At 37.8% G+C, this 24,394-nt stretch overlaps 1 protein-coding gene across 5 annotated transcripts in view; it reads right to left on the bottom strand.

Annotated features, from left to right (window-relative positions):
* Positions 1-13,779: 13,779 nt before the first annotated feature.
* Positions 13,780-24,394, bottom strand: part of foxk2b (forkhead box K2b) — a 45,732-nt gene continuing 35,117 nt past the window's right edge. For all 5 annotated transcript variants that reach the window (XM_084090859.1, XM_084090860.1, XM_084090858.1 and 2 more), the window contains 8 exons: positions 23,034-23,225; positions 20,972-21,116; positions 19,732-19,878; positions 18,549-18,742; positions 17,225-17,424; positions 16,761-17,006; positions 16,462-16,674; positions 13,780-15,620 (listed from right to left, as the gene is read on the bottom strand). In XM_084090859.1, the coding sequence (XP_083946985.1) occupies positions 15,418-15,620; positions 16,462-16,674; positions 16,761-17,006; positions 17,225-17,424; positions 18,549-18,742; positions 19,732-19,878; positions 20,972-21,116; positions 23,034-23,225 (1,540 nt within the window). In that variant the 3' untranslated portion in view covers positions 13,780-15,417. The remainder of the gene's footprint in view (positions 15,621-16,461; positions 16,675-16,760; positions 17,007-17,224; positions 17,425-18,548; positions 18,743-19,731; positions 19,879-20,971; positions 21,117-23,033; positions 23,226-24,394) is intronic.

Genomic DNA, 24,394 nt, shown 5'->3' with positions numbered 1-24,394 from the left:
GTTTGTCTTTCACTTCATTTATCTCATAATGCAATTTGCAAACAGAGAATTTGACGGGTAAAACCAGCCATCTGAAGCTGATTGTTGTAGTAATATCTCTGATAGAGAGGGAAATACCGTCTGTGGCCTGGATCATTGATGTCCGGCAGATGCTAACAGCAGTAGTGATACTGGTAGTGTACTTAACCTCACAGATGCATTTGTACAGAACGGCATCTGGACAACAAGGTCTCATCAGACAGACATATGGAAGTCAATGCAATCAGGATCTCTTCATAAATTACTCTTGTTTTTCTCCATTCTCAACTTCCGTTCTGAATTCTTGGTTGTGCACTGGAGAGAAAAAAACACAGTGAGCACTGAGAGAAAACACTATGAGCATCCACACCTCAGCCCTATCGTACACTCTGTGCGCGACGCAAGTGTTTTTTGCTAGTTTCTGCCCGACGCAGTTTTCATTTTCACTTCCTGCGCCACGTTGTTTAAACAGCAAATGCATTTGTGCCCATCTGTTTACCCATGGACTGCTGGATTGAAAACGAGGTGTGTTCTGGTGCATTGTTGGCGCGTTGCTATTTTGAGGAAACTGAAATACACTGCGCCATTGACCAACTGAAACCTGGTCTAAAGTCAATGGCGCAATATTTTTTTTGTTTTAAAGAGCGCGTTAGTAATGTGCGCCTATAGGCGGGTCCACAACATGCATACACTTTGTGCCATAGATGGTATAAAGGGAATGGGAGATGAAACTCTGATTGGTTTATTTTACTTGACGCCCAAAACACACCTATTACTCGTTGAGAGAATAGGGACAACCCTTTTAGACCATGCGCCGGGAGCACCGACCATTTTTCCCATCGTTAAACTAGCAAAAGTGACTGGCAAAAAGCTGGCAAAAGCTTTAGATCATGCACTTAGATCGTTAAAACAGGGCCCTTAGACTGCAGATTGCATACACTCACATATACTATGTATAAGAAAAAATAGTCATCAATATACAGATATATACTCTACAGAGTTCAGAGCAGTGAACCTTTGAGTCCAGCTGTGTTTAATGCAGCAGCGTGATCCAGTGACCCGAAGGAAACCCTCTGTGCCGCTGACCTTTATAATCTGTCATTTCAGTGCTTTATCAAACACAGAAAGTGTCAAAACATCCAGCTGCAGGTCTTCAGGAACACAAGAGCCACAAGAACAATGTCATGATTTATTTACAGAGCAAACAGTAACGTTCACATTAGCGTCATAAAGCCACACCTGAATTCACTCGTTCGATGTGGTGACTTCACGTCCTGAATTTCAGCTTTTTATGCATCTTTTGTGCCGAGCATGAATATAAAGAGTAATTGGATATTCATCCATGTTCATATTGCACAGAACTCTGATCTAAATAGAGTTGCAGTAGTAGAGATGCTGATGCATTTATGAGACAGTTTTATACACAATATACTTATTGGCCACAATCACACTGGAGCTAAATTCTGTTGTCAATTCACTATTTAGTGTTTAATCCTGTACTGTTCACACACATTTCGGTCATTTACAAGATGACAACTGAAATTCTGCCACTGAATTGACTCCCACAAAGTTCAGGTAGTGAGAACCACATTTACATAAATTCTACACAGTGTGTGAGGAACCAATCTCAACAACTAGTTAATGACGTATTTAAACGTGCATCAGAGAACAGAACTTATGAAATAACTTGTAAGAATTTATAATTTATAAAAGAACTTAGAGAACTTAACTTATAAAATAAATTATACAGAACATAACTTATAAAATAACTTAGAGAACTTGAAACTTATAACAGAACTTATAGAGAACATAACTAATAACATAACTAGTAGAGAACTTATAACTGATCAAAGAACTTATAGAGAAATTAACTTATAATAGAACTTACAGAGACCTTAAAATTTATAGAAGAACTTAGAGGACATAACTAATAACATAAAAGAACTTAGACAACTTTATAAAAAAGTATAGAGACCTTTAAACTAAAATAACTTAGAGAACATAAAATAACTTATAGAGTACTTAACTTAGAAAATAATTATAGAGAACTTAAACTTAAAACAACTTTATAGAGAACCTAAAACAAATAAAATAACTTACAGAGAACTTCATATGTTCCTTTATATGTTTATATCCTTTATTATATTATAAAATAATGTAAAGAGAACGTATAATGTATAAAACCACATTTATCATGGAAATAATGTTTCCTTGCTTTCTGTCTCTTTGATTATTCCAAAGGTCTCACTAAATAACGTTCACGGCACAACTGGAGCAGATGAGGAAAACTCAAACTCAAAGAGAGCATGTCGTTGGATTCAAAGAGAGCATTTTGTTCATGACACACAGATATTCTAATCCAGAGATTACATGAGTCTGGTTCATTCGTGAGGTTTGCGGCTTCCCTGAGCTTGATAAGCACGCAAGCAGCTTTTTATAGCTCAAAAAGGGAAATTAAACATGCCATCAGTGTTTGTTTTAGGGCACATCAGTTTTAAACCGATTTCTGAGAAATCTTTGCCCAGAGGTTAACAAGGATGCATTTCTCCACTGCAATACAGGGATGTCTGTCAAGTTGCAAACACAAAAGAAAGAAAAGATTGCACAAAGATTGAAAGGTTGCACCTATAGCTCTCACTATCTCACTGCTTTTAATTCTCTTGAGATCCAACAAATGGAGGAGCCCCAAACTGAAGCCGCTTCACTGGAAACCACATCTGCCCAGCTCAAATCTCCAGCACACAGGTGTTGGGCAGCTGCGTCCAGGTGACAATCTGTCTGTCAAGCTGAAACTACAACAATCTACAGCAAGAGCTTCCTGGAAAACAGAAACATGTTGACAACAGCTCCACTGAGACCCAAATACAGTCAAAACACACCACAGTGAAGAAAGAATTAGGCTGCTCATGACTAAGAACCAGAATACACCTGTGAGAGAGAGAAAGAGAGAGAGAGAGAGAGAGAGAGAGAGAGAGAGAGAGAGAGAGAGAGAGAGAGAGAGAGAGAGAGAGAGAGAGAGAGAGAGAGAAAGAAAAAAACTCTCTGAGAAAAAAAAAATGGTACAAAATGCTGTCACTGAGACGGTACCCTTCAAAATGGTTCTAATATGTAGACCTTTGGTATAAATATGTACATTTGAGGTACTAATATGCACTCTTTAGGTACAAAGTGACAGCTTTTGTACCTTTATTTTTTTTGAGAGTGTATGAAAAGAAGCAAAAAGCCAAACAAAAAGTTTACAATAAATGAAAATGTAAAGAAAGAAAATAAACAAGGGGAAGCAAAGAGAAAATATAATAAAAAGAAAGAATATGCAGAGACAAAAATAAAAACAGCAAAATAGAAAAAAAACAAAAAAATAGAACTAAGGAAAAAATCGATAAACAAAGTAAAGCAAAAAAAAAGCTAAAGTAAAAAAGCTAAAGAAAAACAGGCAAAAATTAGAAAAAACAGAAAAAGAATAATGCAAGATCAAAAGACAAAAAAAACAAAAAACAATGAAGAAAAGAAACTGATAAAAAGAAATAGATTGAAAAGAACGTGATAAATAAATGCAGCAAAAAATAAAATGAGCAAAATAAGAACAAAATAAAAAGTAAAAAAAGGAAACAAAGCGTAAACCAAAAAAAAAAAAAAAGTATGTAAAGTGAAAAAAAAGCAAATCTAAGTCAGGGAAAGAATAAAAAAAAAATGATCTAAAAGAAATTAAAAGCAGCAATAAAACGAAAAGAAACGAAAAGAAACAAAGAGAAAGGAAACAAAATGAAAAGAGACAAAATGAAAGAAAAAAATACAGACTTAAACAGCCAACAAAATAAAAAAAGATAAATTAAATAGAAAAAAAGGCAAATTCAAAGAACAAGCGAAGCAAAGTGGAAAATAATTGAAACTGAAAGCTGAAAAAAAGGAGTAAAACACAATGCAGTTTTGATGATCTTTACAGTAACACTCTGTGTGACCCTACAGTCGTGTTGACCTCTGACCCTCTCAGCAGAAAACACCACTTCATCACTGCATGTGCAACAACTCCACTTGGAGACCCAGCGTTCAGCTGTCAGACCTCAAGGAACTCGTTTATGACAGATGTGTGTGTGTGTGTGTTACATTAAAATATGGCCTGGAGCTTCCAGTAGTCGCTGTTAATCCAGCGCTAAGGCGGAAGGATAGCGTTTGTACAGGAGTTTGGCAATGCATTCCCATTAGTGTCTAATTAAAGTCTGGAATCGCAGATGTCTCCACTAGCACGCGTATTGATTAGAGAGCCGGTACAGAAACTCCACACAAACAAACCTGCGATATCTACTGACCAGAATAGCTGGCCTGGCAGTGAGAAGGTTTATGTTGGTCTGATAACAGATGGCTAAACATTAAACTTGCTTCGAAGAGCGGAAAATCTCGGTTTATGCCAAGTCATGTAGAAACGGATCTGACTAAAGGGTGTGTAATGTTAAAGTCCCCCTGTAGTCAATCATTGTAACTATTAAAACCCATCTTTAATCACCAAAATGACATATTTAAGCATTTTTGTCCTTGAAGAAAAGAAAAAACTTCTGCATGCCTTGACTTCAAAATGCCTTGAATGTAACTCTGCACCCTTGCTTCATTTAGTTCACTCAAGAATTCAAATGTCATGATGATTTACTCTCCCCCACGTCATCCAAGATGTTCATCTCTTTCTTTCTTCAGTTGAAAAGAAATGAAGGTTTCTGAGGAAAACATTCCAGGATTTTTCTCCATATAGTGGACTTCAATGGGGTCCAACGGGTTGAAGGTCCAAATTGCAGTTTCAATGCAGCTTCAAAGGCTCTACACGATCCCAGCCGAGGAATAAGAGTCTTATCGAGCCAAACCATCGCTCATTTTCTAAAACCACAAATGCTCGTCTTGCACGTCCACGACTTCACACATTACGTAATCACGTTGGAAAGGTCACGCGTGTTCCGGTTAAAAAAATGTAGATTAGGGCGAAAAACTCCATCTCAGTTTCTCCCCCATTTTCAAAATCGTCTGAAATCGTTGTTTTACCTTTTATTTATTTATTTATTTTTTAATAAATCTTTGCACGTTCGCTTTGTAAACACTTGGTCGGTACTTACGCCTACGTCACACTTGACCTTTCAACGTGATTACGTAATGTGTGGCGCATCACAGCCAGTGCAAGACGAGCATTTGTGGTTAAAAAGTATATAAATGTTTATTTTTTTAATAAAATGAGCAATGGTTTGGCTAGATAAGACTCTTATTCCTCGGCAGGGATCGTGTAGAGACTTTGAAGCTGCACTGAAACTGACATTTGGACCTTCAACATGTTGGACCCCATTGAAGTCCACTATATGGAGAAAAATCCTGGAATGTTTTCCTCAAAAACCTTCATTTCTTTTCGACTGAAGAAAGAAAGACAGGAACATGTGAGATGACATGAGGGAGAGTAAATTATCAGGAAATTTTCATTCTGAAGTGAACTAATCCTTTAATGAGACATGTTTGGGATATTCAGCAACACTTGATTTTATAAATTAAGACCAGATTGAATGGTGAAAAGTGGTTATTTTGTACCAGGATGGAGATGATTATTGATGACTATACTCTTCTCCTGAAGCTATTTGGCTTCTGGTTAACATGATCCAATAGTCTGCTTGGCCTAGATGACATCAGCCTAAAATAAAGCTGTCTTAGATGTGAAGAAGATATTACATTAGTGCAAAACTTTTTCTTTTTTTTTAAATAGCGCATTAGGAACATGCATTAAGTTAACCAGGTCAATTCTGATCTCATGTTGACTTAAAACTGATAAACAAGAGCTATTTTGTACTCAGTGATACTTTCGCATTACTGACCTGTTTGCTCAAGAGGCCTGACATGTCAACTTATAACAAGTTGACAACGTGAGCAATATAAGCTGTCAACCAATGACGTAAACGATGTCTGTAAAGAAAAAAAGCCTTTCACAAACACCAATAGCCAAAATTAGAAGGCATTATGCAGAAAAGCTATTGTGAGAAGAAAATAAACACTGGCATTGTTCATAAGGTGAGGAAACAAAAAACACACCTCAGTTTGTTTGCCGTCTGGTTGAGTTTGATGTGATGTTTCTGTTTGGACACTTTTCAGGATCATCATGCCAAAATGGGTCAAAACGTGACAAAATCACATCTTAAGAGTAACAATACGCTCTTTATGACTGAGTGATTGTGAGCGACATGGAGACATTTAACATATATGAAACATGGAGCTTTAGGCTGATTTTGATGAAGTTCGGTTTGCAGAAAGTCCGTTTAAAATGGGTAACCTGCAACAGCACAAAAGGACAAGTTCACAAATTTTTCAATTCAAAAACAATTTCACCCTCATGTCGTTCCCTTTCCACATTAGCTTTTTTCTTCTTCTGTGAATAAATTAATGTTAGAGCTTCTATTTTTCACACGGCCAAAGTAGATGAAAAAATTATCATTCAATAATCCATTCAAGTAGTATGGAAGTTCAATTACACCATAAAAAATCATATATATGTAGACAATAATGATACAAGTAGAAATAATGAGATAAAAAAAGTCAAAATTATGAAAAAAAAGCTAAAGTATGATATTTAAAAGTCATAATTATGATGACATGTTGAAATTATGAGCAACTGACAAATTAAGTCAAATTTATGAGATGGAAAACATTTTTTTTGAGTTTTTATCTTATAATAACTTTTAATGTATTCATTTTGACATTTTATGTCATAGTTATGACTGTCATACATGTCTTCTCTCATAATTTCAATAGGCATTTTTATATCATAATTATGATCTACTATGTGGTGGAAATGGGCCATAAACTTGCACCCGTTCCTCACACAAAGTTATCATATGGCGTCTGAAGACTTGGTACATGTACATTATGAAACAATTATGGTGCTTTGAGACATAAATATTCACTTTGATAACAAGGAAAACAGTCCTGCGTAACATGTCATTTGGTTTTCACAGAGGAAATGACACACTCTCTCTGTAAACTCGCTTCTTCTGCTGCCGGCACGCCAGCATTACTGGACGAGAAAGCCGACAGACACCGAATAGTGAGAAATGCATTCATTTACATCCTGGAGTCTGATTGAAAGAGGTCAATTTAATTGCAGATTTGCTCCAGCACACATCTGCTGCTCCAGAGCGCCTCCATGAGGGAGTCTGAGGACCTGTCTGTCCCATCTGACCCAAGAACACACACAAACACACACTTATCCCAAACACACCACCTGCGTCCAGTGCAAAACAACAGCAGACAGAGCTAAAAACAGGTAGAAGTTAGTGCTAGCTGATCCCAACCAAGCTAACCTGAGTCTCTTTCATAACGTAATCTCTTCACGGGCCCGAATTCCACAGAATTACACGCTCCAAACACAAAAGAGATTGTTGTTCGGCTTTGTGGTTTCAAAATAAGGATCACAAGGGATCAATCAATGAGCTATCCGCTGAAAATAGCCGATAAACACTGGAGCGATTGTCAGCGGTTGTGATTGTTGAGCGTGTGTTGCTGTGGCACGTACACGCTCTCGACCGCTTCAGGAGGAGGAGAACCATTTAGTAGCATTTTCATGGGGAATTATTCACCCTCACTTGGCAGTTGCTCAATAAATCATTGTCATGATATTTTGATTCGTGGAAACTGGAAGCAGCTTTCTTGACTTTGAGAGAAATCTAGTACCATGACCGAAAAACCTTAATAATACCATGGTACTTTATTAAAGACACATGAAGTTGTCAGTTTCGCAAAATGAGATTCTGCTGTTTACCAGGGGCCGTTTACACAACACCGTTTTCAAACAAAAATGTAAAACTTTTTATGCGTTTTGGCCGTTCATTTACACGATAACAGCGTTTTGGGGGCCTGAAAAAAAGTTATCGTTTTCGTGTAAAACTACAAAAACACTTAGAAAAAAAAAAAAAGTTGACGTAATGCACGTGTACATGTTCAGTCTATAGGAGCGTAGTGTTTCTTTACAAAGTGACATAGCCAACTACTGGCCTGGTGCAAGGTTTTTTTTTTTTTTTTTTATCACGATAAATGTATTGTGATTGCCAAAACATTTGGCAACTAAACATAATTTTACTAGGTTTAGTGACAACATGTTACGATGTTTTGCTTGACACAAATTTCACTATTTCAATTCAATTCTTGTGATTTGATTCCGATCTTGATTCAATATCGATTCATTTGGATACATATTATGTACAGTCGATTTTCACCTAATGCTATACAGAGAGAGCACTGTCAGCTGGTATTATTATTAAAGGTTAAAAATAACTCAATAATATAATGCGGTTTTTAAGTAAAAATACAATAAATATGTAATATAGTGCACATATCTAGCAAAATAGCTACTCCTCTCTATAGCTCATTTTTTCTACCCAACTAACCTGCTATGGTCATGAAATTACCAGGCCTAAATGTAACGTTATGTTCTCCAGCTGTTTTATTGACCTCTTTCTGCGGTTGAAAAACACTGATTGATCGAAATTATGTATGAGGCATATACATTTCGGTAAGTTGTACTGTCTCTTTCAACATACCCATTCATTTGTGTTTATTTAGATGATCGGTTCACGTGCCGCTTGAATTGAGGCGCTACAACGATCTGTCACATCATGTCACATTTACAAACGCCAAAACGGTATTGGTTGAATTTCGAAATAAAATTGACAGAATCTGAGAGCTGAGAATTTGTTTCATATCAAAAGTAACCTTCTCTGTCTTGACTGTCACAGTGTCGTTGTCCTCGTCCTCTTTGCTTCGCGATTTTTCTCTGCGTGAGAAAATGGATGTGGCGTGAGAGTGTGTGAAAAGTGTCATTGTGTGAGTCTCACGCAGAATGCGTAGAGTTGGCAGCCCTGCAGTTCAAAATACCTTGGTATTTTGGTAGCATGATTCTTTTTACCAAGCAAGGGTACATTTACACGACAACGATATGCTTGAATCTGAGAAGTTTTTCCTTCGAGTTTTCCGCGTGAAGACGACACCATTGTCAAAACGATCCCCACATTCACACGGATCCGCGAAAACGACTGAAAACCCTGTATTCTGCTGCCAGCCAGGCCACTAGATGGCGATGAAACACTATAGACTGAACACTTAATACGCATGTGCATGACGTCATCGTCTTCAGACTTCGTTTTTGTTGTTTACACTGAGACCGTTTTCAAAAACTTGCACTTTGAAAAGTTTGCGTTTTCAGGCACCCAAAACGCTGTTGTCGTGTAAACAAACGCATTAAAAAGTTGTATGTTTTTAGTTGAAAACGGTGTCGTGTAAACAATGGTACATTTCCACACACACACACTCAAAATGGTATGCATGGTACCGATACCATAGCACTTTTTTGAAGATGAAATACAACCTCGGCTACAGAGATAGAGACTAACTAAATTTAGTGACCCATACTGACCAAAAAGTTTGACCAAATAGCCAAAGAAGCTTGATAGCAAAGTAGCAAAACAACAGCGAGATAATCCGATTGTGGCTAATCCCTCGCTGACCTCTGTGTCAGGGGTCAGAAACAGGGTTGTGGGCTAGCAGAGGATCTATTAGTGTCAGGAGGATAAAATAGCTCTTAAAGCACCACAAGATGATCTACATGGGTCTGGAACGAGCTTATCGCTATCAGGAAAAATACTATATTTAGCTACAAAACGTAACATATTGAAAAAGTAAAAATCAAGTCAATTTTATTTTCACAATAAGACATTGTTTTAGAGCAGCTTTACAGAAAATCATGATGCTAATGTTAATACTATCATAATATCTTCATGCCTTTTAGTATAATTTAACTATATATATAGTATGTGTGTAAAATTTATGTCTATCCAACTTTATATAGAGCTGTGCAATTAAATTTACATTTGCGGCAATTTAAATGATCAAGCAGTTGAGATTTGTTATATAGTAGGCTATATATTGCTTTACCTTATATACTGTGAATATATACTTATATCCAGCAAATAAAGCTGTGATAAAATGATAATATGTGAAGTTGGCTATAGTAGTTGTAGCCTAGGTTGCATAAACTCATATTCTCAGTATTTCAAAACAATAAAATAATCATGAACCTATAATGAATCAAAATGTAATGAATTTTATATATTTGTATTCCCTCTTTTTTGGATTTAGATTTCACTTCAGCGCACTCTTTTTTGTCCCAGTAAGCATTAATTCACCCTTTTACCAAATACGAGCACTTTTCAAGTCAAACATATTGCATTGTGGGATACATAGCGTAGGCTACTCTGTTGTATACTTGCTCATTTTGGCAAATGTAGTAGGCCTATTGGTCTTCTGTTCCATACTGGAAATCTGCATTCAGAAATCATATGAGAAGTATGCTATTCCAAAAGACAACTCTAGATGAATAATTAATACTTAAAAGTTCCTCTTTTACAACTGCTGAGCAAAACATCTCAAAGCAAAGTGTTTTCATGCATAAAACTGTCTGATACCTTTCTGGCTTTTCTTTCAATACGTGGCCTGAGACATCCAGTAATTTCTGCATCAAATGTGAGTTTGTCATGAACTTTCAGACGCAGTTCAGCTCAAGGTCCTGCTTTATGTAGAGGAGACGCATTTGAAAAGGTGTGTTGGAGACGGATGCAAGCGTCTGACACACACACACACACACACACACACACAATCTCAGGTTCCTCTCGTTTCCTCTCATCAGCATCACTCAGCTCCCGGTCGCCATGACAACTCCTCCCACGTCTGTGTGACAGTGAGATGTGTTCATTAGAGCCTTAATTTACCTCCCACAGTCTCGCGCTCTATCCGATAGCGTTACCTGTGATTTTCTGCTGCCTTTTCCTGCTGTCTGAGGCTACCATGAAGAATATCAAGAACATTTAATCCTAAACTGCATTAAAACTCAAATCAAGCCTATCTATCCTGATGAATAGCTGAAGCGAAATAATTTGCGTTCACTTTACTAAAAGCGCCACATTGAGGGTGACGGTCTCGTATTCAAAATACGGTCACAAAAAGGTCCATTGTCAGATGAGTAGCAATGAATAAGGCACAGCTCATAAGTAAATCGTTTTCAAAAGAGCAGTTTTCTGCCGACCAACTCGGCGAATTCCAACTTTAACACTTGAGAATTCGGCGTGTGGAACTTTTTCACCCTCACGCGAAACATTCGAACGCGCAGATTCCTTTTGGAACGACTGGATTTTGCCCGCGAAAATTTGCCGCGCAAGGGCAAAAGTGACCGCACCTTAACTCTCATTAAAGGGATTTCATCAAAACTGACCTGAAATCTTAATCACATTAAACATCATCATGATCTACTAGAGACAGATAAACACAACACCACTGTTTTATTCGAATGCAATGTCATTTTAAGTTATACAGTCTAAAACCTTTCGGTTTCTCAAGCTGAACAGACGAGACGCCATCTTGCATGTTCAAATTCAGCACGTAAAGAGATCAAAACTCAACAAAGAGAGGACGAGCCCCTCAGGAGGGTCGTACAGGTCAATCAAATCATCTTTAATCATCAGTGTTCTTAAGAGATCTTTATTCTCTCGAGATTCACCTTATGAAGAGAGGCTAAAGGTTAACTATTTTCGGCGGGTATTAAAACAAATCTAGACCAGATTACCAATACAGATCATCTGTAGGACGACAGGACTTGAAATGCACCTTTTCATACACAATATCAGAAGCCATTTGAATTCTGCTGCCACATACAGCCTATGGACGCTTACACACCAGCGCCACACAGTGGTCATCTGAGAAATGACCACATTTCTAGTTTAAATGTCTTTAACTGGCATCTCACAGATAAATCTGAAAATTGATTATGGATTTCGCATATTATCTTAGTGAGAAGACGACAATTATTTTGGGACTTTAAGTTTAACTAAACTTGCTTTTATTTAATTTTGCAAGTATTGTTGAGCAAACTATCTTGCTTTTAAAAACCACAGAGGTTATAATGAAACTACAACATAATTCAATATTTGAACTAGTTTTTCAATTAATGTTAGTGATCTTAATTTGCATCAACTTCACTAATGTAAGTTAATGTTTGAGAATTAGTGACAAAATATAAAACATAATGTGGTGCTAATGGTGCAACAAGCCAGAAAAATCTTGGCCTAAAATGAACAAAATGCATCATAATTTCCACATGAATAATAAGCAGCACAACTGTTCACAAAGTTTTCAACACTGATAATAATGAGAAATGTTTCTTGATCATCAAATCATCATAATAGAACATTTCTGAAGGATCATGTGACATTGAATGATGCTGAAAATTCAGCTTTGATCACAGGAATAAATTACATTATAAAATATATTGCAATAGAAACCCAATATTTGAAATGGCAATATTTCAATAATATCTTACTGTATATTTGATCAAATAAATGCCGCATTGAGAGCATGAGACTTATTTCCAAAACATTAAAAATCGTTAGTCCCAAATTTTGTATTCACCATACAGACAATATAAAATCACCAATATATCATATAATATATATATATATTAGGGCTGTCAATCGATTAAAAATTTTAATCGATTAATCGCATGATTGTCATGAGTTAACTCGTGATTAATCGCACATTTTTTTATTTGTTCTAAATGTACCTTAAATTAATACTTTTCAAGTTTGTAATACTCTAATCAACGTGGGCATGGATAAATATGGATGCTTTATGCAAATGTATGTTTATTATTGAAACCATAGTCAATATAGAACATGAAGACGAGACATGTTTCAAAGGTCATAGATGTTTTTCAAAGAACTTGTTCATGTCTATTAGACACATGTAGAAAGAACAAAGAAATACCAGGTTCCCATTACTTCTCTTTCTTTGCACTGAGCAATTTACTAACACAAACATGTTTAGATGTTTGCATGACAGGGCAGCTCTTCTGAAAATGCTAAATGTACATTTATTATTAGGCTACATTATAGTTTGTCTCTCTCTGTGCCCATTTTGATGAAGCTAAATTCTCAATAAAACTGTTTTCATTGGTATATTTTACTGTTTCTGTTGTCAAACAACGGAATGAATATGAAATGGTGACTGAAACGCGACCCATTAAGACATAACCAGCTCTCCCTTCCAAGATGTTAATCTGCACAATAATCCTGATAATCGAGCCGTCGTCTGATGAAATCAAATACACATAAGATAAACACAATATCTGTTTTGCGATTTCGGCTATACTTGCATGTAAAATTAGAGAAGCAACATCATATCTGTGTTTAACTGAATTAAAGCGCTGCTCCTCTCTCTAGCGCGAGACGCAGAGAGAGAGAGAGAGGCGCGCGCGCGTGCTGGGAGAGCAGTACCGGCGGTACCGGTAGATTCTCATAAACTAAATAAGGTTTGGGCGCTTTGTTGAAGGGAAAAAATCGCTAAATGAGTCTGCAATGTCGCTAAGTTGGCAACACTGTGTATCTCCATTTCTCTAACTAGGTTTTGGGCCACGGGTCAAACAGAAAATACGCGCTGCGTTAATCGAGCGTTAAAAAAAATAGTGCCGTTAATATGATTTAGCGTTAACGCGTTATTAACGCGCTAACTTTGACAGCCCTAATATATATATACATATATATATATATATATATACATATATATATATATATATATATATATATATATAATGATTTATTGGTGATTTTATATTGTCTGTAGGGGTGAATACAAATATATATATATGATGTGTCTATGTATGACAAGACTAATTCAATCAAAGAAAAGACAAGAACATCATCAGCGTAAGGTTTTAAATTAATTTATAAAAAAAAAAGCATTGACCCACTGAAGCAGAACAAACATCAATCATATTTTTTTTGCTTTTGTTTGAAACATATATAATCAGTCAGACTCATGGGCCTAACCAGAATCAAATCATTAAGCAGACACAATCGGCCTACACCAATACAGCCTAAAAACAAAAGGGAACAAAACAGAAAGAAAACAGGGGGGGGGGGAAGTAAACAAAAGGAGTCTAATCAAGCAGATCTGGTCCGATTCAAAGCAGGTTCTTGTGTTTTTCTTCTTCTTCTGAATTACGTTTAAATCGCCGGATCATGTATGTTTGTCTAGTCCGTTACATGCAAGCTGGATGAAAACAGTTCAACTACACATGGAAATGACACGTCCGCTCGAGCATCTGTGCATGTATGAAAATATGTCAGTGTAACAAAGCCGGTTTTGCTCAGATTTAAAAATAAACAAAGGAAAAACATAGGAAGGAAATACTCCATTAATACATTTTTCTCCATCTTAGAAAAGAAACTACGCTTAGTTTCACAGAGCAGAAAAGAGACAGGCGTCCCACGTCCTCTTCTGCTCGTATGCTGCTGCTTATATATATTGTTATTGTTATTATTACTTTTTAAAACGTCTCTATAAATGAAAACACACCCAGATCCTACGCTCCACGTATGAACGACAAAATACTGCATATTATCCACTACGACAATTGCAGGGGATTGTGGGGGATGCTGTCAGGCTAGCTGCCGAAAGTTTAGGAATATGTGATGTGTTTCGGAATATTTTGATCCCTTTGGCTGAAGACAGTCTCCACATACAGCCCTAGAATGCACTATTAAAAAAAGAAACAAAAAAAAAACCCATCAACCTATTTGTGGTTCATGGTGTGTAATTCCATTCCAGGACATCCTCTTGGCTTTTCCCCCCTCCACAATCTGAATGCCAAACTTTGGAATGTTGGATGGAAGCCCGTGTTCCGCTGTCAGAGATCCAGATTCCACAAGCGGGAGTTCTGGAATTCTCAGTCTACTGTGAACAACACAAGGGTTCCGGAGGTTCTAGAATCTTTCGGGTTCTGGCGGTCCAGAGAGGATCAACATCTGCACATCCGGAGGGCATCGCACGTCGCAAAACATCCGGGAAAGAGTGCATTTTTTTTTTTTAAGATGCTTCCAATTTTGGCCGCGAGATGCTAAACATCACCGTGACACCCAAGAGCAGAATCCGAGCCAATCAAACGCCTCCGATCGGACAACATCTGCAGGGTCTGTGAAAGTCTGTAATAAAATGCCCAGTTACGGACCAGATGGCAGTTGCTCTTGTGTTTCGGGGTGCGAGTTCTTGTTCAGTCAGGTTCGAGTCATAAAACAGAAAACAGGCAGCTGGTTGCTGCGAAAAAAACTAAACATATTACAACAGTAACGGACGCTAATTTATGCGTTTGGTTTTCTTTTTTTGACGTTAGAATTTATTTTTGCTTCACTTGAAAAGGTTAACAGCGGTTGTCCAGCCTGAAAGCCTTCAGTTTTGGCACCATGAGCTGGATGGAAGAGAAACCGTGATGAGAGGAAAAGAAAAAGGAAAAAAAGGAAAACAGAAGGAGGGAAAGTGGTGGTGGTGGTGGTGTTTAATGGGTGACTAGTTGTGGTTGCCGTGCTGGTTGGTGGAGTCTGTGTCCGCGGCGGTCCCGTTCGGGTCAGAGGTGATTTTCTGTTCTTCGTCCTCGGTTTTCAATCGTTTGCTCTCCGGCGGCTCGCTCGCTTTTTCACCGTTCTGCCTCTTTGTGGGGAGAGAGGCGGACGCCGAGGCGTGAGCGGCCAACATGTGTAACGGACTCGACACTGAAGACAGAGAGAGACATTTAACATAAGATTCTCTCCCAAGTCTTAAAGTGCATACAGTAAGAATTTTTTTTTTTGCAAATAATAAAATGCATATAATCATGCAGAGTTAGCATAACACAAATGAACAGACTACTCATTTGCCATTTAAACGGATTTAAATGTTTTCCTTCGCCCAGTCAAGCAATATTTTGATGCAAATTCATCTGTCACTTAGCAGAAACTTGTCAAATTAGACAGATATCAACATGGACAGGATGTGAGACACCCTCATCACTATATATGTGTGTGTGTGTGTGTCTGTGTGTGTGTGTTTAGGTGAACAACAAAAAAAACAACAAAGAACACATTTTGTATTTAAAGTCCCCCTCTGGTAAAAATCAAATTTTTGTTGTTGTTTATATATCTATATGGTGTTTTTATAAGACAAACCATGTGTCGAAATTCATAAGTCGACACCATTGCTGAGTAGGCTATTTAGTGAATCAAAGACAGTCTCAAAAACACAGTTTGAAATCGCTGGTGTTTCTGACGTCACAAACTACCTTGTAACCAATCAGATCAACGTGTGATCGTCAACGAGTGGACCTCTGAGCTGCTGTGAGTGAGTGGAGGCGGGGCTCATTTGCATATACATAGAATTGTGTACACTAAATGAGGCAAGGGTGTAGAGTTACATACATTCAAGATATTTTAATGCATGGTTTAAACGCTTAAATATGTCATTTCGGTGATCAAAGAAGAGTTTTAAGTGATAAAATGATTGACTGCAGGGGGACTTTAAATTCCACTGTTCTGTAATAATATCCTTCCTCTGATTATATCATTAATAATGGAATACCTGAGTTAGCCTGGCTCTGTATTGCCGTGGCAATAGGCATTACATGAGTGCCATTTTGGGTGATGGCTTTGATTGGCAGTTGGTGCTGACCCAATGGGGCTTGTTGCACTATGGTAACTGTTTGAAGGGGCGTGGCTCCGGCGCTGCTCTGAATGATCCTATTGGCTGAGCCTATGGAGTCGTGAGTGATGCCAGGAACCGACTCTACCTTGACTAAAGAGAAACAGAACACATGTTTGTTACTAACGTTATCTGAAGAAATTAAAACCAGTTCATGTTCCTTGACCAGAGCTCGTCACCTTTGACCTCCTCGTACTCCCCGTTCTCCAGCGGCTCTGGTTTGATGGCGTTCTGCAGGTTGGCTCCGCTCAGGGCACTGACGGTCATCGCCGGGATCTGGTGGACCACGTGCACCGTCTGCATCAGTGGCTGCGCACACGTGGAGGACGTGACGGGGGTGGCCAGCGCGTACGTCACGGGCTTCATCGACTGAGTCAACGGGCGCTGGACCGCGATCAGGACCGGCTGGGTGGTGATGGGAGACACTGAGAGGGAGAGAGAAAACATGCACACGCTCAGTGATCTTATGTCAACTGATAAATACTCCTGATGCACAGGTTCTGAATGGTACCAGTAACCGCTGTAAACGCTTTGAAGCCAAGCAAAAATTCTAATGTCAACAGATGAACGATAACCAAGTTCATGAATTTCTGAGCCTAAAAGATCAGCCCAAGTGAATGTTTGTTCATCTGTGATGGAGTACCTGAGGTGTTCTGGGTAAAACGGGCCTCCTGAATCACGGCTAGTTTGGGTTGGACGGCAGCAGCAGGAGGGGGCGGAGCCGAGGCGGGCTCGGGCTCCATGGGAACCGGTGAGCCTTCGCGTGATAGGCTGTCGGGAGTCTGGACGCCGCTGGAGTGGGCGGAGAGAACGCCCGCGTGATTGGGCGACGCCGGGGCGCTCCTGTCATCAAACACCAGCACATCAGAACACATTTCACATACACTACCCTTCAGAAAGATTTATTTATTCAAAAGTAACTAATATTCAACCAGGAAATCATCAAATGTGTCAGCAAAGTCATTTATAATGTTACAAATGATTTCTATGTCAAATAAATGCTGTTCTTTCGAACTTTTTATTAATCAAAGAATCCTGAAAAAAAGGTTTCTACAAGAATATATTAAGCAGCACAACTGGTTTTCAACACTGATAATAATCATAAATGTTTCTTGATCATCAAATCATCATGTTAGAATGATTTCTGAAGGATCATGTGACACTGAAGACTGGAGTAATGATGCTGAAAATTCAGCTTTGATCACAGGAATAAATTACATTTTAACATATAGAAAAAAGCTATATTAAATTGTAATAATATTTCGCAATATTACTGATTTGACTGTATTTTTGATCAAATAAATGCAGTCTTGCTGAGCAGAACAGACTTCTTTCAGAAACATTTAAAAAAATCTTACCGACCCCAAACTTTTAAACAGTTGTGTCTAATGCAACATTTAAGATACTCATATCTAGTTTTATGACAAAAGTAAAGATTTAGTGACATGTTTACAAGCAAAAATACTCGGCATGCAAATTAATCCGCTAATATTTTGATACATGATTTTAATCTCCATTTCCGTTTCTTTTTCTCTACTCCTTTTCTCTTTATTTTCTTTTGATTGTATTGTAAACACTATGGTTGTGTTAAACTTGTGCTCTATAAATAAAACTTGACTTGACTAATAGATAGATAGATAGTTTTATTTAACGTCATGTCAGCATCTAAGGCTATTTTAATGGCAAAAATTCAATTACAAAAATGCAAATACCATATTAATACAAAAAAACCAAGCAAACAAACACAACAAATCATATTATATATTACATTATACGACTTGACTAATAGTTAATCTGCTAATATTTTGATACTTGATTTGTGTCTCCATTTCCTTTTCTTGTTATTGATTTCTTTTTACTGTATTGTAAAGCACTTTGGTTGTGTTCAACTTGTGCTCTATAAATAAAACTTGACTAATATTTTCGAGTCGTGTGAAATGTTATGTGTTAAAGGTTAGTGTTGGGACCTGGACGAGAGGGGTCCCAGCGGGGTCCTGAAGCAGGGGACGCCCCGCGGCCTGCGTTTCCTGAAGGCCTGCTCCACCAGCTTGCTCTCGGACGACGGGTCGATCCTCCAGAACGAACCCTTGCCCGGCTCCTCCTGAGAGCGCGGGACTTTGATGAAGTACCGATTCAGGGACAGGTTGTGACGAATCGAGTTCTGCGACAGAGAAATTTATTCATAATGTCAACTGAAATCTTCATCCAATATGACTGTAAAATGATACAGTCAAACCAAATGTTTATGACACCTTCAACATGTCTCACATTATCACAGTTTATTCGCTATAGTTTAGGAAACGGTAATATGACAAGAACTCATAGTTATCAGATCAGTTGATATTTCACTGGTTTTGTCCATCCTTCTGTTAGACTGTCTCTCACATGAATTATGTTGAATATCTGTCCGCTGTTCAATTTAAATACACAATTAGATACTAACAATTTAGCTCAACCAATGACCAAGCAATGCTTCACTTTGTTCAGTCTGTGGTGTAAAAAGGTCACATTAGCAATTAAAGAAAAGAAAAAAACACTTCAGCAAAACATGGTCCGGTCAAAGTGTCCGAATAATATTTGGTCCCAAATTTTTATACATTTTACTGTTGCCTTGGCTTCAAATATTATTGATCTGCCTTACTTAGGGTGGACGATGACACAATTTTCTTCTAGAAACAAACTTTGTTGTATTATTTTTATTTTATCAATGTGAAGCTGCTTTGATACAATCTGTGTTGTAAAAAGCGCTATATAAATAAAGGTGACTTGAATTGGTAGTCACTGTATGAGGAATTTTTGGGTATAATATGTCACAGTTTACTTTATTTTGCTCTCCTCACTTACATCAATGAACTATAGTGTCCTGCAACCACTAGTTAAAAAATAAATAAATCAAACATTACATCTGGTGTCTGAATAATTTTTGGTTTGACTGTATATTACACACAAAGAGAGTAACAGAGCATCTACTTAAAAATGCAGCAAACTTAAACTCAACAGTCATGGAGCGCCTAAAATGCTTTATGTTTTCCAGATATTGTTGATGATTGACTGTAAGCCTGTGTGGACAGCCTCATCTCTGGTTGATCTGGTGTGTGTGTGTGTGTGTGTGTGTGTGTGTGTGTGTGTGTGTGTGTGTGAGACACTGACCTGCCAGCCCTTGTCTGCCGTCCTGTAGTACGGGTAGTTCTTGGTGATGTGTGTGTAGATGCCGTTTAGTGTTAACTGCTTGTCCTGCGCCATCGTGATCGCCTGCACGATCAACTGAGCGTACGAGTACGGGGGCTTGGAGTCGTCCTGGAGAGAGAAAGAGAGATTTCACCTTTACCATGACCTAAAGATCATTTAGAACAGATGGACAATTTTCTACAGGTATTATACACTACCAGTCAAAAGTTGGGAGTAATTATGATCTGTTTTTTGAAAGGAGTGTCTTCTGCTCAGCAAGGCTGCGTTTATTTGATCAACAATACAGTGAAAACAGTAAAATTGTGAAATATTATTACTACTTGAAATAAGTGTTTTCTATTTTAATATATGTTAAAATGTAATTTATTCCTGTGATCAAAGCTGAATTTTCAGCATCATTACTCCAGTCTTCAGTGTCACATGATCCTTCAGAAATCATTCAAATATGATGATTTATTATTATCAGTGTTGTGCTGCTTCATATTTTGTTAAAACCATAAGCAATAGCTTTTAATCAGTGACAATTTTATTATACGTGTTGCCTATGTGATGCTTTTTTCTCTTTTTGTGTTCTGTGTGACATTAAAGCACATTGGTCAACTTGTGTTGTTTTCATTGTGCTATATAAATAAAGTTGCTATTGCTATGATACATTTCTTTCAGAATAATTTGCTGAACAGAGAAAAAAAAAACAATTTATTTGAAATATAAATCTTTTGAAACATTGTCACTTTTGATTTAATACATCCTTTCTGGATAAAGGCATTAATTGTTATTATTCTTTTTTAAAATCTCACTTACCCCTCACTTGCGGTATCTTTTGAATTGTAAAGTGTATAATATTTTCCACAAAAATATTAAGCAGCACAACTGTTTTCAACACTGATAATAATAAATGTTTCTAGAACATCAAATCATCATATCAGAATGATTTCTGATGGATCATGTGACACTGAAGACAGGAGTAATGATGCTGAAAATTCAGCTTTGATCACAGGAATAAATTACATTTTAACATATATTAAAATAGAAAACAGTCATTTCAAATAGTAATAATATTTCACAATTTTACTGTTAACATCATAATTTACATACAAATAAATGCAGCCTTGGGGAGCATAAGCAACTTCTTAAAAAAAAAAAAAATCATAATTCTTCCAAACTTTCGTCTGGTAGTGATGTTTATCCTGAGATTTGGCACCTTTGGACTGTCTCCTTCTGACGCCTCTTTGTCGTTCTCGGACTGAGAGTTATCATTCATGAGCTGCAGGTCAGGCACGATTCGGCCCAGCCTGTAGCCGGACGATCCCGCACCCCGCGGACTGGACGGGCACGAGTTAGCAGCGCTGAGGGACACACACGACACAAAAAATGCATTACCATACACACCAAAATCATTTAGTAAAACGGGCCGATGGAAACAGATGGAACGCAGGGAAGGAGGTGGTTTCATTTTCCCTGCAGAACAGGAAACTGCCTCATTTATGTGGGAGCCAAACTCAATTAAATCACTCAAATCAGAAGTGGCTCATAAAGGACACGCAGCTGCAGACACCATTCAAACGCAGACCCTCAAAAACCACCAAACCCGATGAGGCACGAACACCAACGTTTCAGTTTCAACGCGCCTTGAAGCTTCATAGATCAGAAAAACTTTCATATGATTCTGCTTTATCAAGTGTATCTTATCTTTCAGTAAGTGTTTTCATTAACTAAAACTATTAAATTATTAAATGATATTTAAAAAAAGTTATCTGAATGAAATATTTTAAAAAAATCAGTTAGTTGCCAAGGCAACATTTCTATTATGTTTTAGTTAAAGTATAATATATATTAAAAAAAATATATAAAACAAGCAGCAATTATCGGGGCCAAGTGCAAGAAGACAGAGTGTCAGACCAACTGCAATTGAGCAATTAAAGACATTTAAACATGATTTTAGGCTAAATGGCTGAATAATCATATATACAGTAATTAAAAATATGATTTAATGGTTTATCACTTTCGACCAATAGGCGGCGCAGTTACAAAACTGATGTGATGTGGTCAGAGTGAGGTGACAATGACATACAAAGTTTGGTGTCAATATGTCAAGGCATTGCAGAGATAAAGCCTGAATAGTCATTTTGGCAGCATGCCTCAAATTTGCTGCTGCGCTATACGAAAACAATTTTGTCAATCGACACCAAATCTATAACTTTTAGTCGGCACAGTCTGAAGATGATACGATTCGATTTTGGAGAAAATCGGACAAACGGTCTAAGAGAAGTTCGAAAAAGTAGGTTTAAAAAATAAAATAAAGATGGGATAACCCAAGGGAATCAAAACGCAGCATGTAGCCTCAGGTCATGCTTGTGATGACATGTAGCAAGTTTGGTCTGAATACGATAAAGCGCTGCAGAGATACAGCATTGTGTCTGTTTTCGCAAGCGCCACGTAAAATTAGTTTGCGCTGTATTCGAGAACGGTTTGACGAATCAACTTGAATTCTGATCTGGTTCAATTTTCTTGAAAATCGGAGCAACCGTCTAGGACGAGTTCAAAAAAGTAGGTTTTTAAAAAAATTCAAAATGGCGGAAACATTTTCATGACGGAAAATGACCTCACATGATGCAATGGAATCGGCTTGAGCCACGGAATCAGAGGGGAAAAGAGTTTAGTTTCTAGCCGTTATGGTTCAAAAGTTATTAGCATAAACATGAGTGAAACTTTGGACAGTTGGTGGCGCTAGAGGGATTGAGTTAGAGACTCCAAATTTGCTAAGGTGACTGTTCAGACTGTCCTCTATCAGTGTGCCAAATTTCATAACTTTCCCGCAAGCGGTTCCATGGGCTGCCATAGACTCCCAGAGCGGAAGAATAAGAAGAAGAACGCCAACGATTTCAGTGGTTGGCCCCTAACAACTCAAAATATTCTCAGGTTCACGTTGACAATAAAATCATACAAATATTGTATATAATTTTGTTATACTTTTTAGGGATGCACCAATATGAACATTTTGGCTGATACCGATAATTCTTTATATTTGAAAGCCGATACATTGGATGACAAATCTAAATCCAATTTATTTATATATTTTTTGAGAGGCTGATTACAGAAACAAGTCTCTCCATTAAAACGCCATGGTGTGTGTGTGTGTTTGTACCTGATGGTGTGTGTGTGTGTGTGTGTGCGTGCGCGTACGTACCTGATGGTGTATGTGTGTGTGTGTGTGTGTTTGTATCTGATGGTGTGTGTGTGTTTGTAACTGATGGTGTGTGTACCTGATGGTGCCGGTAGGCGAGGGCAAGGGGCTCATGAGGTGAGCGATGTTATCGGGAATGTTGATGGTTAAAGGGGAGATCTGTGGCTGAACCGCTTTAACCGGAGACTCCGGTTCCCTCTTCTCACGCTTGACGCTCGCCAGTGCCGTGAACGTGATTTTGATGTTCGTACTGGGGAAACGAAACGTGCACCTGAGAAAGAGAGAGAAAGACAATTATCAACTAAAGAGATGTAATCCTTATGGATCAAACAAGCATCAACATGAACAATCATACCAAGCCAAAACAAAGATTCACGCTTCCAAAAGCACATGGGTGGAGCGTTTATGGTGGAAAGCAGGGCGTTTGACATCTGAAGAGGGTCTGAAGTGACAATATTCATTTACGTGAGAATGTTTTCAACAATTAACGCATAAAAACAGCTCGCGTTTCATAAATCAGGTCCAGCGAACAAGCTCCTGTAGGGATATTAAAGTTGTTTACATGCAAAACGAGACCACAGAAACAGGCAAATCTCTAGGTGTGTCCATCTCTGCTTGATAAAAGAGCACAGTTCACGATGTTTATGTTTATATGACCTTATGTGCAGTCAGCTTAATAAGTGTAATCGGTGTAAGATTATTAGATGCATGTAAACACCCTCGATGCGTTTCAGACACAGGTTCTCTTATGACCAAGATGACTGTGGTAATAAAGCTCAGGAGTATAAGTGGATCTCCAAGCGATGCTAAAATTAACCGCCCCTTGATGAACTAATATTCAGTCTCAACGCTAACAGCCCCAGGAGTAAACAAGTCACCTCATCCATGAAAACATGGCACGGCTCACACAGAAACCAGTTATTTTAGCTTTGCAAATCACAATGCACAATAAAAAACAACATCATCACAATTCTCCCCAAATAAATGCGGTTGAAAAAAGCCTTTATTTAAAAAAAAAGAAGAAAAAAAAAAGAGTTAATTATACTTTCACCTTATCTGCACCAAAATAGCAATAAACAGCAATATTAAACAGCAATAATAAACAGCAATATTAAACGGCAATATTTGCAATAATGTGAAACAAATTTAATTAAAGTACGCTTCCAGTATTTCTCAATTAAGCGATCGTTGCTTCAAGCTGCTCAAAGTTATGACACGATTACTGACATAGTAAAAAGACTCACAGCATTTTAATATCCTTTTCATTTATAAACAATAACCTGTTTAACCCGAGAGGACAAAACGAAAAGAAAAGCACACAAGCGCCCCCTTGGAGGAGTTCGGAAATGATGCGCTACTTCTGATGGACAAGGGCCATTTCTCTCCTTTTCTTTTAGCGTCATGGTCCATATGGTTGGCACTAGGTGACGTGTTTTTGTG

Source organism: Abramis brama (genome assembly GCF_963993115.1).
Source record: "Abramis brama genome assembly, chromosome: 1".
Classification (NCBI taxonomy): domain Eukaryota; kingdom Metazoa; phylum Chordata; class Actinopteri; order Cypriniformes; family Leuciscidae; genus Abramis; species Abramis brama.
Note: the sequence above shows the minus strand (reverse complement) of the source record. Positions and strands in the feature narration are given on the sequence as shown.